This window comes from Equus asinus, chromosome 20, assembly GCF_041296235.1.
Source record: "Equus asinus isolate D_3611 breed Donkey chromosome 20, EquAss-T2T_v2, whole genome shotgun sequence".
Lineage (NCBI taxonomy): Eukaryota > Metazoa > Chordata > Mammalia > Perissodactyla > Equidae > Equus > Equus asinus.
This window is the reverse complement of record NC_091809.1, coordinates 15,372,481-15,387,132: the sequence shown is the minus strand read 5'-3', so window position 1 is coordinate 15,387,132 and position 14,652 is coordinate 15,372,481. Positions and strand designations below refer to the sequence as shown.

General features: G+C 59.3%; 1 protein-coding gene across 3 annotated transcripts in view; it reads left to right on the top strand.

The window, feature by feature from the left end:
* The window catches only part of SAFB2 (scaffold attachment factor B2), a 30,307-nt gene that overhangs the window by 14,079 nt on the left and 1,576 nt on the right, over positions 1-14,652 (top strand). For 2 of the 3 annotated variants that reach the window (XM_014843129.3, XM_070491779.1), the window contains exons 10-18: positions 867-1,016; positions 1,105-1,217; positions 5,498-5,628; positions 6,756-6,847; positions 9,505-9,641; positions 10,605-10,895; positions 11,780-11,920; positions 12,994-13,036; positions 13,915-14,036. In XM_014843129.3, the coding sequence (XP_014698615.2) occupies positions 867-1,016; positions 1,105-1,217; positions 5,498-5,628; positions 6,756-6,847; positions 9,505-9,641; positions 10,605-10,895; positions 11,780-11,920; positions 12,994-13,036; positions 13,915-14,036 (1,220 nt within the window). Of the gene's footprint in view, positions 1-866; positions 1,017-1,104; positions 1,218-5,497; positions 5,629-6,755; positions 6,848-9,504; positions 9,642-10,604; positions 10,896-11,779; positions 11,921-12,993; positions 13,037-13,886; positions 14,037-14,652 lie in introns of all 3 variants that reach the window. The other variant, XR_011496111.1, reaches the window with a different exon arrangement.

The following is a 14,652-nucleotide window of genomic DNA, read 5'->3' as shown; positions in this document are numbered from 1 at the left end:
TGTGTCCCTGTAAATGTCCTGGAGCTCCTGCTGAGACACGGTCTGTCACTCGCTCCTCCTGGGGCTGTTAGACTTCACAGGGCCAGAGCAGCCTGCGTTCGGGGCTGGCTTTGTCCACTCCCGGGACCGCACTCTGTGAGCGCTCAGCCGATGCCCCGTGAATTTCAGGGCTCTGTGTGGCTCTTTGCTCTCTCACTGCCTTGATCTCCTCAGACTGAGCTCTGCTTGACTCGGGGTACCGCCCCCTCAGTTCTTCCTCCCCGGAGGCCCCAGGCAGTGAGCCAGGGCAGCCGCATGGCTCACCTCGTGTGCTCCCCGCTTACAGGACTCCCCGTCCTGTGCGGGCTGATGTCCGGTGTCTAAAAACCCTTGTGGCCTACGTGGCCTCCAGTTGTTTAGATTTTCCAGGCAGCGGGGGCGTAAATGCTAGGGACTTCATCCCGGCCGGGAGCGGAAGTCCACTCCACATCTGTGTCAGAGCCGTTTCAGCCGTGCCCGCAGGGATGGGTGCATGTCTGAGTGGCTAGCCCCCAGCCAGCCACGGGGACAGTGGCATCGCAGGAAGTGATCCGAGTGGGAAGGACCTCTGGTTCATTGATGAGTGTGGTTAGTGCCGTTGAACTGTCCTCAGCTTTTCCTGTCTGTTTTCTGTCATTCCATGGGCTGGTCTTGTATCGAAAGCAATCGTATTTTGATAGGGCGGGGTTAATTAGAACCGCTTTAATAACTCATTCTGAGAAACTAGTTTCCAGAGAAGTAAAAACTGGTGGAAGTGGTTCTGATGGTCACTTAGCTGCTGATCACTTTGGACGCGTCATGTGCTTTCTCACTTGGAGGCGGGAATAAGGGTGCCCTTTCTCGTGAAGGTTGTTGGGGCCAAAGTGGTAACCAACGCCCGCAGCCCTGGGGCTCGGTGCTACGGCTTCGTCACCATGTCCACGTCCGACGAGGCCACCAAGTGCATCAGCCACCTGCACAGGACGGAGCTGCACGGGAGGATGATCTCCGTGGAGAAGGTGAGCGGTGCGCGCCCGTGTCCCCTGCCCAGGTCCCCCAGCAGGGGCACGTGGACCCTGAACCGTTTCTGCCCGTGTTGTGTTTTAGGCCAAAAACGAACCAGCTGGCAAAAAGCTGTCCGACCGAAAAGAGTGCGAAGTGAAGAAGGAAAAGTCAACGAGCGCTGACAGATACCATCCTGTGGAGGTCAAAGTGGAAAAGTAAAGTGACGTTTGAACACCTTTCTCCTGGGTGGAGGGCTGGGAGGGGCAGGCGGCAGCCTCGGGGCCGGCAGGGAGCGAGCGTGCGTCCTCCTCGCCATGAACAGCCTCCCGGTCACATCCCAGGTGATCTTTCTTCGTGCTGCCACTTCCATCCTCAGCTTTCAATAAAGACGTTTTGTGAATTAACCAGTACCTAAAAAATGGATCTGCTGATCCTTAATGAGTGTTTATGTTCAGACAGCTTAGTAGCCTGTTGAAAAACATAACACACACGAAATGAAAGAGTAATATTTTTATTTCATTCTACATTCTGGGCCCTTGCACGGCCTCTCAAACCTTGGACTCGTTTCCTGAGCCAGACTGGTTTTCACGCAGCTCCTGCTTTTTATCAAAGCAACTGCGGAAACCCAGCTTTGCAAAGATGCAGCATCGTCTAAAAGGGTGCAGCCCGATTTAGTACTGAAGCGAATGGCCTCACGCGAGTGTCTGTGTGGTATCTGACCACTGTCAAGTCGGAGACTTAAAACGCCCCAGGGTGCCTGAGCTCACTGTGGTCCCCGGGGCTACCTTGACACAGTGGTTTGGGAACTCCGGGTCTGAGCTACACTGTCTATAGAGGATGCAGTTTGTTTCTTTAATCCAGATGGAAATAGGGACAGGTCTTTCAAAGCAGGCATTGCTTATTTATACTTTTATCAAAATCGCAGGTTTGGGGCCAGCCCGGTAGTGTAGTGGTTACATTCACACGCTTGGCTTCAGAGGCCCAGGATTCCTGGGTTCGGATCCCGGGCGCAGACCTAGCACCGCTCGTCAGGCCATGCTGTGGTGGGGTCCCACATATGAAACAGGAAGATGGGCACAGGTGTTAACTCCTGACCAAAAAAAATCGCAGGCATATCTTTCTGAGAAGGTAGTCTTTGGTGACATGCTGGATATGGCGCTGTTCTCAGCACTGAGCGTCTATTCAGTTCATAACATCGACACAAGCTGTTTCCACGTCTACATCCACTCATGCTCTAAAAATCGAACTTTTGCTGAGACTCTGCCAGTTTCATAGTGATTCCATTTTGCTGTTTTATAGGAACGTTTATAGTCAAGTAAACGTGGCTGTGGACATCGTCAATCCTGCTAAGTTGAACTTGGTTTCTAAAGGTGTGATTGCCAGTCTTTTTTTTTGGTGAGGAAGATTGGCCCTGAGCTAACATCCATGCCCATCTTCCTCTGTTTTGTATGTGGGATGCTGTCACAGCATGGCACATGAGCAATGTAGAGGTCCGTGCCCGGGATCCAAGCCTGCAGACCCCGGGCTGCCAAAGCTGAGTGTGAGAACTTTACCCGCTACGCCACCGGGCCAGCCCCTGATTGCCAGTCGTGGTGGCCAAATTGGGATTTGTCGGCCCCTGAGCAGTGGGCATGAGACCAGCCTTTGTGTGTTTAGGAGTGAGTCCGGTCATTTTCTCAGCAGCCTCTCCAAGGAGACACGCCCTCTCGGCAGCGCTGGCCAGTTGGTGTTGGGAGAACTGGGGAGCCGTGGAGAGTCCTTGTGTCCACGGTGTTGTGGGTGCATCTCCCGCGTTGGTTGTTGGATCGCGAAAGTACGCCGTGTTTGTGGAAGAGAGGAAGGGGCATGACTAGCTCATGGTTGTCGGTGGTTCCGTTAGTCCCGGGCCTGTCCTGGCGTCTGTGCTCTGGTGGAAGAGGGAGCGGGCTCAGCCAGTGGAGGTGCCCAGCGAGGGGGCGGCAGGGCTGGGATGCAGTCCGGGCTGGCGCCCTGCCCCGGTGTGGGGACCCTTAACCAGATGATGAACTGGAGAGGTTTCAAACCAGATGGCCTTCCAGTGGATTCCCTAGGAGGTTGAACGTTTTCAGATTGGTTTGAACCATATTTTTTTCTTTAAATAAACACCTCCATTAACCTTTTCTTTCGTTTTAAGGATTTCCAGGTTTAGGTTAGCCTAAGCTGCATAGAGGGACTTTTCCAGAGAGGGGGCTTGTCCTCGCTGTCTTGGATGAGCAGCGAGTGTGTGTCAATGCCATTTGGAAAGCGCGGACGTGTTGAGCACGCTCCCACCCTTGGGGGCGACGCTTTTGGGTGTGTAGCCCTCCAGTCCTTTTCCTATATACGTATTTCTTTCTTAGAAATGACTGCTTACGTAATTAGCATTACCCCAGTTCCTTTGTGTTTCGGAGACGCCCTGGGAGTACAGGGCAGGTAGGCGGGTCTCCTGGGAGCGAGAGGGCCGTCCCGCAGGAGTCGGAGGCATGACGGAGCTGCCTCAGGTGGCCTTCTCTGCAGCCCTAGCTCCTGGAAGCAGCGTCTGTGCCTGTCAGGAGGGGCCGGTGACCAGCCGAGGGCTGCTGTGCTGCAGGTGAAAGGGCCCAGAGCTGTGTGTGTCCACGCGGACGGGCCTTGGGGTGTGAGCCGAGGAGCGCTGTAGAGCCCACCTCGGTGCCGTCCCCTTGCGTCAGTCTTAAGAAGTGACGTCAGTGCAGGGGTCCTCGCGGTCATGTGACCGTGCGTGTACTGCAGTCGCAGGAGCAGGAGCCGGGTGATGGGCAGTGACGGCGCGGTGGCGGTGCTCACGGTGATGCGGGGGGGACAAGTGTACCGTGGTCCCCCTGATCCACGGGGGTGCGTTCCAGGACCCCCCGTGGATGCCTCAAGCCTCAGAGAACGCCGAATGTGTGATATACACATATATGTGTGTGTGTGTGTGTGTGTAGTGGGCATACACACACACAGTTTCATAGTTTTTCCCTGTACGATGAAGTCTAATTTATAAAACCAGGCACAGGAAGAGGTTAACGATGATAGCTACTATTAAATAGAGCCATTATAACAATATCCTGCAATAAAAGTTATCATAGATCTTGGCGACCTCAGCATATGATTTTTTTCTTTCCTTAATAAGTCGAGAGCTTTCGTCTTTTCGCTAAAGGAAGCATTTACAGCTTCTCTCGGGCGTACCCGAGTGGCCACCGTCACTGCTCTCGCGCCTTGATGGGCCGTGATTAAGTGAAATCCGGGCGACGTGAGCATAAGCCCTGCGATACCGTGACAGTCGATCTGAGACGCGAGACGACCCCTCAGGGACTGAGGGGGGGGGGCGGGCGTGCACAGCGTGGACACGCGGGACCCGGGCACAGCTTGATTCCATCATGCTTCTCAGAAAAGCACACGATTTAGAATTTACAAATGGTTGGCTTCTGAAATTTTCCATTTAATATTTTCGGCCCGTGGTTGACCTCGGATAACTGAGACCGTGAATAAGGGGGCAGTCCTGCATCTGTGACGTCTGCTGTGTCTATAGCGTTTGTTTAAAAAGGAAACCAGCACGTTGTTGATTCTGGGACACACCATCAGTGATTACCTGTGCATATTTACAGTTTTTAAAATTTTTAAATGAAAAATTTTCTGAAAATGGCTATCATTTTAAAGCCCACAGCTCCATGCTGTGCAAGTTTAGGAGGGAGGCAGAGTGAGCTGGGAGGTCTCCTCTGGTGGCCTGAGCTGGGCCCACTCGTGGGGTCGAGGGGGCGGGCAGCACCGGTCAGAGGCCTGTGGGCCCGGCTTACCCGGCCTGGGCCTGAGTAAGCTCGGAGTTGACGGCCGAGACAGACGGCATGAGGGAATGGGGCAGACAGCTTGGGCTGGCGACCGTGACTTATTTCCCTGCCTTATGATCAAACCGCCTTCGGGTGGAGTGTTAGACTTTGCACGCTTGCTGGCACGTCGTGTGCCATTTTAACTCCGCCGCAGTCCGCGGAAGCTGCGAGGTGTGGCGTGTTGGTGTCCAGCGCAAGTGACCCACTGCTTCATGAGCAGGAGCCTCCTGTCCCCGTCCTGTACCCTCATTCTATCTGATACTGGACTTATTGGAAAAAACGTTTTCCCTAGAAAACTTGAAAATAATACTCCGCACGTACAAAACGAGACACTTAATATGAGCTCTTAACAAGCCTTGCTGTGTGTGTGGAGTGTTGCCCGTGTACGCCTGCCCGCCTGCCTGCCTCGTGCATCCCTGCGTCTGGCATTGTGGGGAGACAGCCCCAGGAGCCTGCAGCTTCCTTCTGCATCTTTCTAGATTAATAACCATTAGTAACCGACGCGGGAGTGGGGGCTGCATCTAGAGAGGGTCTTATCTTTAGCACAGTTTTCAGATCATCCCCATCCGCTGGCCGCCGGCTGCTGGGGGCCGTGTGCGAGTGTGAGTGTGTGTGACCCGCTCCTGTCACAGTCTCAGGAACTCGAGTTTGATAACCGTGTCTTTCAATAGAACCGTAATTAAGAAGGAAGAGAAGATCGATAAGAAGGAGGAGAAAAGGCCCGAAGACATTAAAAAGGAGGAAAAAGACGAAGATGAGCTGAAGCCAGGGCCCACCGATCGGTCCCGAGTCACCAAATCAGGTGAGGCGTCCTTTACATGCCCACGAGCAGGGCGGAGCCTGGGGACAGGGCTGGGCGGGTGTTGGAGCACGTGGGCCCGGCCAGCTTTCGGGGGAAGTCAGGGCAGCGGGGCTTTCTCCCCGACACCAGGCACCGGGCGGCGTCCGGGCTGCTGGCTCAGGGCCGGGCTGTGCTTCTCCTGAGTCTTTGGCAGAGGAGAGTGCGGGATGCGCAGGAGGAGGCGGCCTGGCTCCTTGTCGCTAATTCAGGTGTGCGGTCAGCTTTATCCTGCGTTGATGTGCAAGCCAGCCGGCGTGCAAAACAGAGAAAGCGAAAACCTCACAACACCCGTGCCCTGGGAAGGTGACAGACGAGAGCACACCCCTGTCGGCATTTTATACAAATGCATTGTGCTCTGTGCCTTCCGATTGGCTTGAGACGCCACAGAATGTTTGTGGCAAACAATAACATTCTTCCTCTCCCAAAAAAACCCAAAAACCAGAAGCGAAACCCAACCATCTGGAATTTGCTGGAGCGAATGACCACGAGTTAGATCTTAGATGTTCGGAGTAATTGGCCGGCATTCGTGAGGGACGCGCTTTGACAATGTTCCTCGAGTGTTGCAGATCTGCCGAAATAACAACTCGCTCCAGCGGGTGGCGCCCGGTGGTCGTGTCGGGGGAGACGGGTTTGGAAGCCTTTATCGCTGTAGGAGGTGAAGGGAAGCCCCCCATCGGCTGGGGCTCCCTTGGAACCGGCAGTGTCTGATTCAGAGCACCAGGGCCCGGATTCCTCAGAGCCTTGTAGAATGTGTTGGGGGGATAAAAATCGAGACTGGTCATGCTGGGGGTTTGGTGTGGGCTCGAGGAAGCCTGCAGGGCGGGTGTGTGCACGTGGCATGGAATGTTCTCCGACTCATATCTCAGGTGTAAGGTGTGAGCAGATTGCGGGCACCGCCGTCCACGTGGGCACGGGCCTGTCGAGGTGCGCCAGCCACTGCCAGCCGGGGTGGCCTCTTGCTGGTACTGTCTCTGCTGGAGGAGAAAGAGGGGTGCAGAGGCTCCCAGGGCGTCAGTCACTCGAGTGTCTGCTCGCTGTCGGGCTGTGGGGTGCCGTGTGTTCTCAGAGGTGGTTGTTTCTTCCTCAAGGAAGCAGAGGAATGGAACGGACGGTCGTCATGGACAAATCGAAGGGAGAGCCCGTCATTAGCGTGAAGACCACGAGCAGGTCCAAAGAGAGGGTGAGTATCGCGCTCGCCCCTGCAGGCCCACCGTTGTGGGGGCGCTTAGCGGCCACTTTGATTGGCGTTATGACAACAGTGCTTTCACCTTTAAAATTCTCAGTTCTTTGAAGTCGTCGGCAGGCCTGTCCTTGACTGTTCAGGTTGTGTGTACCGACAGAACACAGGTTCTAGAACTTATTTCAAAACAGTCCCCAGCCGTGTTGACTTCCCCTGTGGCCCCCTCACCGAGCCTTCGTCAGGGTGAGCCGCTCGGACAGCAGCGCCCCATCCGTAGGACGGGTGGGACCCGCTTTTCTCGTCGGAGGGCGGGGTCTGCTCTGTGCTTAGTTTCCTCGTGGTTTGTTCAGTTTCTGGAGTTGATTTTCTGATCTTCTGTTGAATAACCCAGAAGCTAAGTCCACCTTAGCACTGAGCGTGCCCCGTCACCCGAGAAGGAGCCGCGCTGCCTACCTTGGACACGCAGCTGGGCACGCTGGGGGCTTCGCACTGGCTTTTCCCGCTCTGGGAGACAAGCCCTCTGCTTCCCAGCCGAAGGTTCTAGCTGGAAGGTTCTCGAGCACAGCAGAGCCCTTTCAGGGACCGCGGAGTCGTTCCTCCAGGCGCACTGGGCGGTGTCGAGACTTCACTTCCTATGCTGCTCTTTCTGTGGCCTCCATGAAAATCATAAAATACAGAGAAATCTAGAGGAAAAAAGAGACACGTGATCTTACCACTCAAATAACTGATGTAAAAAAAATGAGTAGTAACGATGTGCGAACGAGCACCCAGGCAGTACAGGAAGATGCAGTGCAGGCACATGGGCGCCTCTGCCCCCGCGGCGGCCACACCCCGTCCCGGAGGGCGGCGCACGCACGTGCACAGGCCCCGCGGGGAGAGGAGCGTCCTCTGACTTGCCCTCATGCACTCTGTGCGTCTGCGTCCTGGGAGCCTCACCTGTTGAGACATACAGTTCTCCTGTTTGACTTGTTAAAAAAAAATTTTAAGTTTTGGAATAATTACAGACTCACAGGACGTTGTAAGAGTTAGTACATAGGTCCTGGGTACCCGTCACCCAGTTTCCCCCGGTGGTTACGTGTCCTGTGACTGTCGCACACGACAAGCCAGGAAGGGGACCCTGGAGGACGGGCCGTGTGTCGTGCCAGGACGTTCTGGCACCAGGGAGGATGAGTGTGGCCGCCACCGCACTCGAGACGGAGAGAGCTCCAGCGTGTCTCCCCTTTACTGTCCACGCCCCCCAGCCCACCCCCGTCATACGTCTCTAGAAGGTGTCGCTGTGAGGATGGTGTCGGCGGAGTCACGCAGCCCGTGACTTCTTGAGGCTGCTGCTTGCGCTCTGCATGGGGCCCCTGGGACCTGTCTGGGTGGCCCTGCGTCTCCCGTTCCTTCTGAAGCTGCATGTGATTCCATCTGTGGACGCGCTGTGAGCGCCCTCACTGGCACCCTGGGGACATGCTTGTCTCCACGGCCCCACGGAAACGGCTGTGGCGCCACCTCCCTGTGCGCCTCTGGCAGGCCTGTGTCGAGGCGCCGAAGCCCGTCAGTGGTGGCAGGTGCAGAGGTGTCTGCTTGTGACTCCTGGAGAGCCCTCAGCAAGGTCGTGGAGACCCTGACCTTGGGTGGGCAGCTGGGGCTGGGTTCGGAACCCCGGAATGCGATCCGGGGCTCTGTGCCATGCTGGCCTGTGCACTGGGTCGCTCCCCACCCCGGGAGCTCGGGGTCTGTCTCTCCTCCCTCCCACTGCGGGGGCTGTGACCAGACCTCAGCTCTTGGCCCGTCTCGTGGACGAAGGGTGTCATCACCATGTTTGGGTGGCAGAGTGTCCTTGTAAGGAAGTTGTCCTCTGTGTCTCTGTGCCTCCCCCTGGTTTTTCGGGGGGGTTTTGCTGCTGTTATTTCTTGGTGAAGTATCTGGTCAAAGCCTTTGCTCCCCTTTCTCTCGGTTGCTTTGTCCTTCGTTGTCGCTGCTCCCCCACGGGCTGATTTGGAAGATAAGCTGAGGACCTTTGAGTACCCGTCTCCCAGGCGAGAGTCTGGGCTTCAGGGCTGGGGGCCCGGGCTCCAAGCCGGGTAAACACATCCTGGAGAGGCCAACTCGTGCCCGTTGGGGCGTCCCGGCCTCTGAAGCCTCTGCAGGGGAGGCGGCCACTCGTGTTTGCTGCCCTCTCCGGGGAGAATGGACACGCGTGCTCGGGAAGGCCGTGTACATGCCGAGGGCTCTGCAGACAGGGGAGTGGCTTTGGCAGCCACCTGCCTGGGGCCTGAGCCCCCCGAGGAGAGCACGACAAGCAGCCCCTCCTCCAGCGGTCCACACCGCTGGCCTGACTGCTGTCGCCCCTAAACAAATGGGCCACCGTGGCGTCATGTGCATGTGCCCCGGGGATCCAAACAGCCTCGTTGGCTGTAGATTTGTGGAGGCTGTGGCTCTGCCACGCCAGAGAAGTGCCAGCGGGTTCCCGAAGGTTCCTCTGCCTCCTCTCCTCCTTGAGGGCCCTGTGTGCGGGTTGAGAGAGGACCGGCCGAGCGGCGTGATGCAGAGCAGAGCTCATGGCCTGCCCCGGGCCGGAGACTCCCAGTGTCACCCAGGTGCACGTCTCATTCAGTGTGCCATCGTGGGAATCTCTTTTCTGATGTTAATAAAGCACTTTTGGTAAGCAGAGCTCCAAGAGTCAGGACCGTAAATCCGAGAGCAAAGAGAAGAGAGACATCCTGTCGTTTGATAAGATCAAGGAGCAGCGGGAGCGAGAGCGCCAGAGGCAGCGGGAGCGGGAGATTCGCGAGACTGAGAGGCGGCGGTGAGTGGCCGGCAGGCGGGCGGGCTCCCGGGGGCTCCCCGAGGCCAGGGCGGCATTTCCCCAGGTCACAAGCGGCACAGCATGGATGGCGTGTCGGGCTTCAGAGCCCGTTTCTGCCCAGAGAGCATCCTCTGGCTGCAGCCGGCCCCTGGCCCTCTGAGCCAGCCCCTGCGTGTGGCTCTGATGGCCGGTCCCCAGTGTGGAGGCCTCTGTCTTCCCTCCAGACCCTTCTATGGTCATCATTTCCTGGGCTTAGGCGGGTGGTGGCTGTGAGGGCTCTCCCCATGGCAGTGGCGTCCCCACTCCTGGCGCTACTGTGCTAGTGGCCTTCCCAGGTGGCCGCAGCCCCCAGTGCATCCTTGGTCGCCCTCCCTCTCGTCAGGGAGGCTGGGCGGAAGTAGGCAGCCGCTGCCGCTCTCCAGTTCCACCATCACCAGGGCGGCAGAGCCCCCTTGTCATTTCTCCACATGCTGCTGTGACAAACCGCAGCCGCGCAGCGCAGGGTCTGGGGGCTTCATGGAGCTCGAGCGGAGCCCTTGGAGGTGTCCCCAGTGATGCTCCGGCCTCTCTGCCGCAGCCCTGTCCTCTCTGCCTCCACGTGGCCAGCTTTCCCAGCCCCGGTGGCCTTTGCCTATTTTCCTGGGGTTGCCCTGTGCCCACAGCAGCCTTTAGAGTCGCAGCCATCCTTGGCTTTTTTCCTTTTCTCTCCCCAATAATGGGGGTCTGTGTTTTGGTGCCTTTGAGCCCATCCTCCCCACCTGGCCCTGGGGTCTGTCTCCCGCCGCCCTTCTCTCCTGGTTCAGCCCTGGCTGTGCCGTGGGGAGCAAGGGGAAGCCGGGAGGTGGGGTGCCCGGCGATCCAAGCAGCTGGGCGGGAGGGACCGGTCCGCGCCGGAGCACCTGGTCGGGCAGCCAACACCTGAGCCTGCACAGGGACATCAGGTGGCCGCCTGTGTGCCCGCAGGGAGCGCGAGCAGCGCGAGCGGGAGCAGCGGCTGGAGGCGCTGCACGAGCGCAAGGAGAAGGCGCGCCTGCAGCGGGAGCGCCTGCAGCTCGAGTGCCAGCGGCAGCGGCTGGAGCGCGAGCGCCTGGAGCGGGAGCGGCTGGAGCGCGAGCGCATGCGCGTGGAGCGCGAGCGCAGGAAGGAGCAGGAGCGCATCCAGCGCGAGCGCGAGGAGCTGCGGCGGCAGCAGGAGCAGCTGCGCTACGAGCAGGAGCGACGGCCGGCGCTGCGGCGGCCCTACGACGACGGCCGGTGAGGGGGGGGCACCCTTCCTGCGCCCCGGTGGGGAGAGGGGCGCGCAGACGAGGTGCACCGGGGCCCTGGCAGAGCCCGTGCTCGTTTGTGCCCTCGTCCGTGGGGTTGTCTCCATCGGGTGGCTGTGTGCTTCGGTATGGGCCTGTGCTAAGGGCCTGTGGTGCTTCCTCGCGCTGCCCCATGCCTGGCACTGGTTTCTGGGGGAGCAGAGCCACCGTCCAGGAGCTGGTCTGGAGAGCCCAGGCCTGCGCTGGGCCTTGTGTGTCCTTGTAGCGGGAGAGGCAGCGTCGCCGGGTGGGGAAGGAAACTGCCTTCCTGGTGCAAAAGTGGGGGGATTGCTCTCCAGCTCTCTGTGCTGTGTGCCTGACGGTCACTGTCTCCCCACTCCCGGGAGCCTGGTTTGCTGGTGAAAATGGGGAAGGAGGTCATTGGAGGGCGTCCTGAGCTGGGCGGCGTCTCATTCACTGGCCCCCATCTAATCCCCTTTGCTCCTGCAAAAATGCCCCGGGAGGTCCAGGTTCCTGTAGAAGGCGGGAAGGCGGAAGTGTGGCGGCTGGAAGGCTGTTCCAGAAGGGTCAGGTCCTTCCTTTCCCTTGCGTGTGAGCGCGCGCAGGATCAAGGTGTTGGCCTCCTCGTGGTGCAGCAAGCTCCCAGCAGCCCTCCTTTCACCATGGTGGCCGAGCAGACCATGGCGCCTCGGGGCGGTTTGGGGGCTTCTCATCTCTCTAATCAAAGCCATCGTGATTGAACGTTTGGAGATTAGCCCTGTGGGACGTTTTAGATGATACCAGGCTGGGGGAGAGTTCGCGCCTCCACCCCCTTCCTTTGTTCCTCGGTTTCTTTCATAAGTGGAATTTGCGTCCTTTTTGTGATAAAACCAGGCGAGAGGATCCCTATTGGCCGGAAGGAAAGCGCCTGGCCGTGGAGGACAGATACCGCCCCGACTTCCCTCGGCCAGACCACCGCTTCCACGACTGCGACCATCGCGACCGCGGCCAGTACCAGGACCACGTGGCCGACAGGTCAGTGCCGCCCGCCGCGGCCGTTCCCCTGAGGCCTGGTCCACTCGTGAGGTTCCTGCTGCGCCATCCCCGCTGCACGTGGGCTTTAGAACCAGGCCCCGAGCAAGGTGCCAAGTCCGTGGTCCCTTCGGCGTCCTCGACTTGTCCTGCAGGAGGTGCCTCCGAGCTCGTTTCACGTGCTGTCCTCGTCACAGATGGCACCGAGGCAGCCTGGGGCAGGTCTCCAGCCTCTTAGGGGTGGCCCAGGCTCTGGGTTTCACAGCTCCCAGGGGTCGCTCCCCGGCCCTGCCTCCTCATCCCCCCGTCCTCCCCCTGCACGGCCCGCTGGAATCACAGAGAAGCAGCCGTTTCGAGAAGGGACGTGATTCCTGTGGCTCCCCGAGCCGCCCGGTCCCAGTGCCGCAGACAGAAGTGGCCGGCGACGGTGGGAGAGTTCCTTTAGGCCCGCTTCGTGTTCCGAAGGTCGGAGTGGGCTTTTTCAGCCAGCGCCTTTTCTTTCTCTTCTCCTTTTCTGCCAGTGCCTTTTTTAGTGAGGAGTGGGTCTGATGCCTTGGGAGGGCAGCCCGCGATGTCCAGTCTGAGAATCCTCTGGCTTTCCCGCTGGCCCCCGGGCTGCATATCGCTGAGCCATTTCCTAGTTCATTAGGTCTTCTGGAAGGGTGGGGAGCGGGGGAGGGCGGCTGAGAAGCCGCGCACATCCTTCATTGCGCTGGAGGTGGTCTGAGGCTCGGTGTTAGTCACGTGCAGTGGGTCGGACCAGAGGTTTGGGACCCTCAGAGGCTGCTTTTGTCGCCAGACCACAGGTGGGAGGCACTGGCTTCAGGGCTGGGTCTGTGCTCCGGAGGCCCCTCTGAGGGATATTAGGCTAGTGAAATCCTTCCTCCCACTCTCGGGACCCGACTTCCCTCCCACCCGCGGGGAGAAGCCTCAGCTGCGAGCCAGCTCTTCTTTCGGAGTACCTTAGCGTCCTTAGGTGGTGACAGTGAGTGTCTGGTGGTGGAGCTCTTGCGTGTCCCGCAGCAGTGTCGTGCGGGGCCATCGCGGCCGCTGGAACGAGATCTTTCCTTTTGCAGGAGGGAAGGTCCGAGGGCAGTGATGGGAGAGCGAGACGGGCAGGTGAGTGAGACCCCGACCGCGGGCCGGGCGCCGCCTCGGGGCAGGGGCGGGGGTGGGCCGTCCGTCTGGCCGGCATAGTGAGCGTGAGTTTCTGGTACGGGGGGCCTGCCCTTGCTTCAGCTCACCCAGTGGGAACTGCCAGGAGCTCTCAGTTGTTGCTTAGCGCTCAGTTAGGGAGTCGTTGAGCCTGGGTTTGGGGGTCCTGGTGGCTGGTGATCTGCAGGCGCCCGTGTGGGGTGCATACAGTGTCGACTCAGAGCGAAGGGCAGTCTGGGCCTCCATGAGAAGGTGGGGCGGCGGCATGGTCGCTTTTTCAAACAGGGCTACGTTTGGGAGAACATTGGAGCGTGCTCTCTCGCTGCCCAGATGTGCTGGGTTCCTGGGTGCAGGGTTGGGTGGCCAGGATGCTGGTCATTCCATCTGTGGTTCTCGTCTCCGGGTGTCGGAGTGAGGGAGCCCCGGCCGCCTCCATAGGGATGCGCAGCGGGGTCTGAAGGCACTGGGCATGTGGGAGGGCCCTCCCGTCATCAGCAAGGACAAGGTGTCTGGTTCTTTGGGGAAACTGCTAAGTGACTCTTGGCGGACCCTTCAGCAGGGTCACCGAGCTCCAAGAAGCACAGGGCCGAGGGGGCTTCCCGGGTGCTCGGTGTGGCGCCAGTGATGATGCTGGGGGGCGCCGGGAGTTGTTGAGCAGGAGGAATCAGCAAGCAAGGGCTGTGCAGGACCTCCTGTGATGTCAGGGTCATAGCGAGCCTCAGGCAGCGCCGGGTCAGAGGGGCCTGGGCGGGCGGGTGCTCCTCGAGTCCTCACACCTGGGTCTGCGGGTTGACGGGCCGTCTGGGGTGACGAGGTGGAGTCGCCCTTCTCGTGCCTTCCAGCACTACGACGACCGCCACGGCGAACCCCCAGAGCGCCACGGCCGGGACTCCCGAGATGGCTGGGGCGGCTACGGCTCTGACAAGAGGATGAGCGAGGCCCGGGGGCTGCCGCCACCACCCAGGTGAGCGAGCGGGCTCCCCACTGCGCCCTCCGCCCCGGGCCCCAGACTGGCCCCAGCTGCGAGGAGAAGCCCCTCCCCCGCTTGTCCTCGGGCCTTTCGGGGCCGGGTCACAGCACAAGCTTCCGCAGCATTTCTGGGGGTGTCCAGGGGTTGAGCGGGGCTGGGGCGCCCGCTGGAGACGTAGTCGTCCTGCCCGAACGGCCTCCTGAGCACGCGAGCCTTTCCTGTCGTCTGGTCCATCCTGCCTTAGCCAGCTGTGGGGACTTACACGGCCGCACTGCTGCTCAGACGGAAGCGCCCTGAGCGCCTGTCGCCCGACGGCCCCCAGTGCAGGCGTCCAGGCTCACTGTCTGGGGCTGTATAGCGTCGCCCTCACAGCCAGGTGCGGGCTCTGCTGGGGCCCTCGTCCTGGGCCTGGACCGCCACCGGGGCCACTGGTGCCCGTGCGCTGGACCCATGTTTGGATTTCAATCTCCCAGAGTTTCTCTCTGAAGCTTTTCTTAAACAGCCTTTTCAACAAGTAATTTACATGCTACACGGTTCACCCGTTTAAAGCGTGTAATTTGCTGCTTTTAGCGTGTTCACAGTGTTGTGCGTCCATCACTATGATCAATTT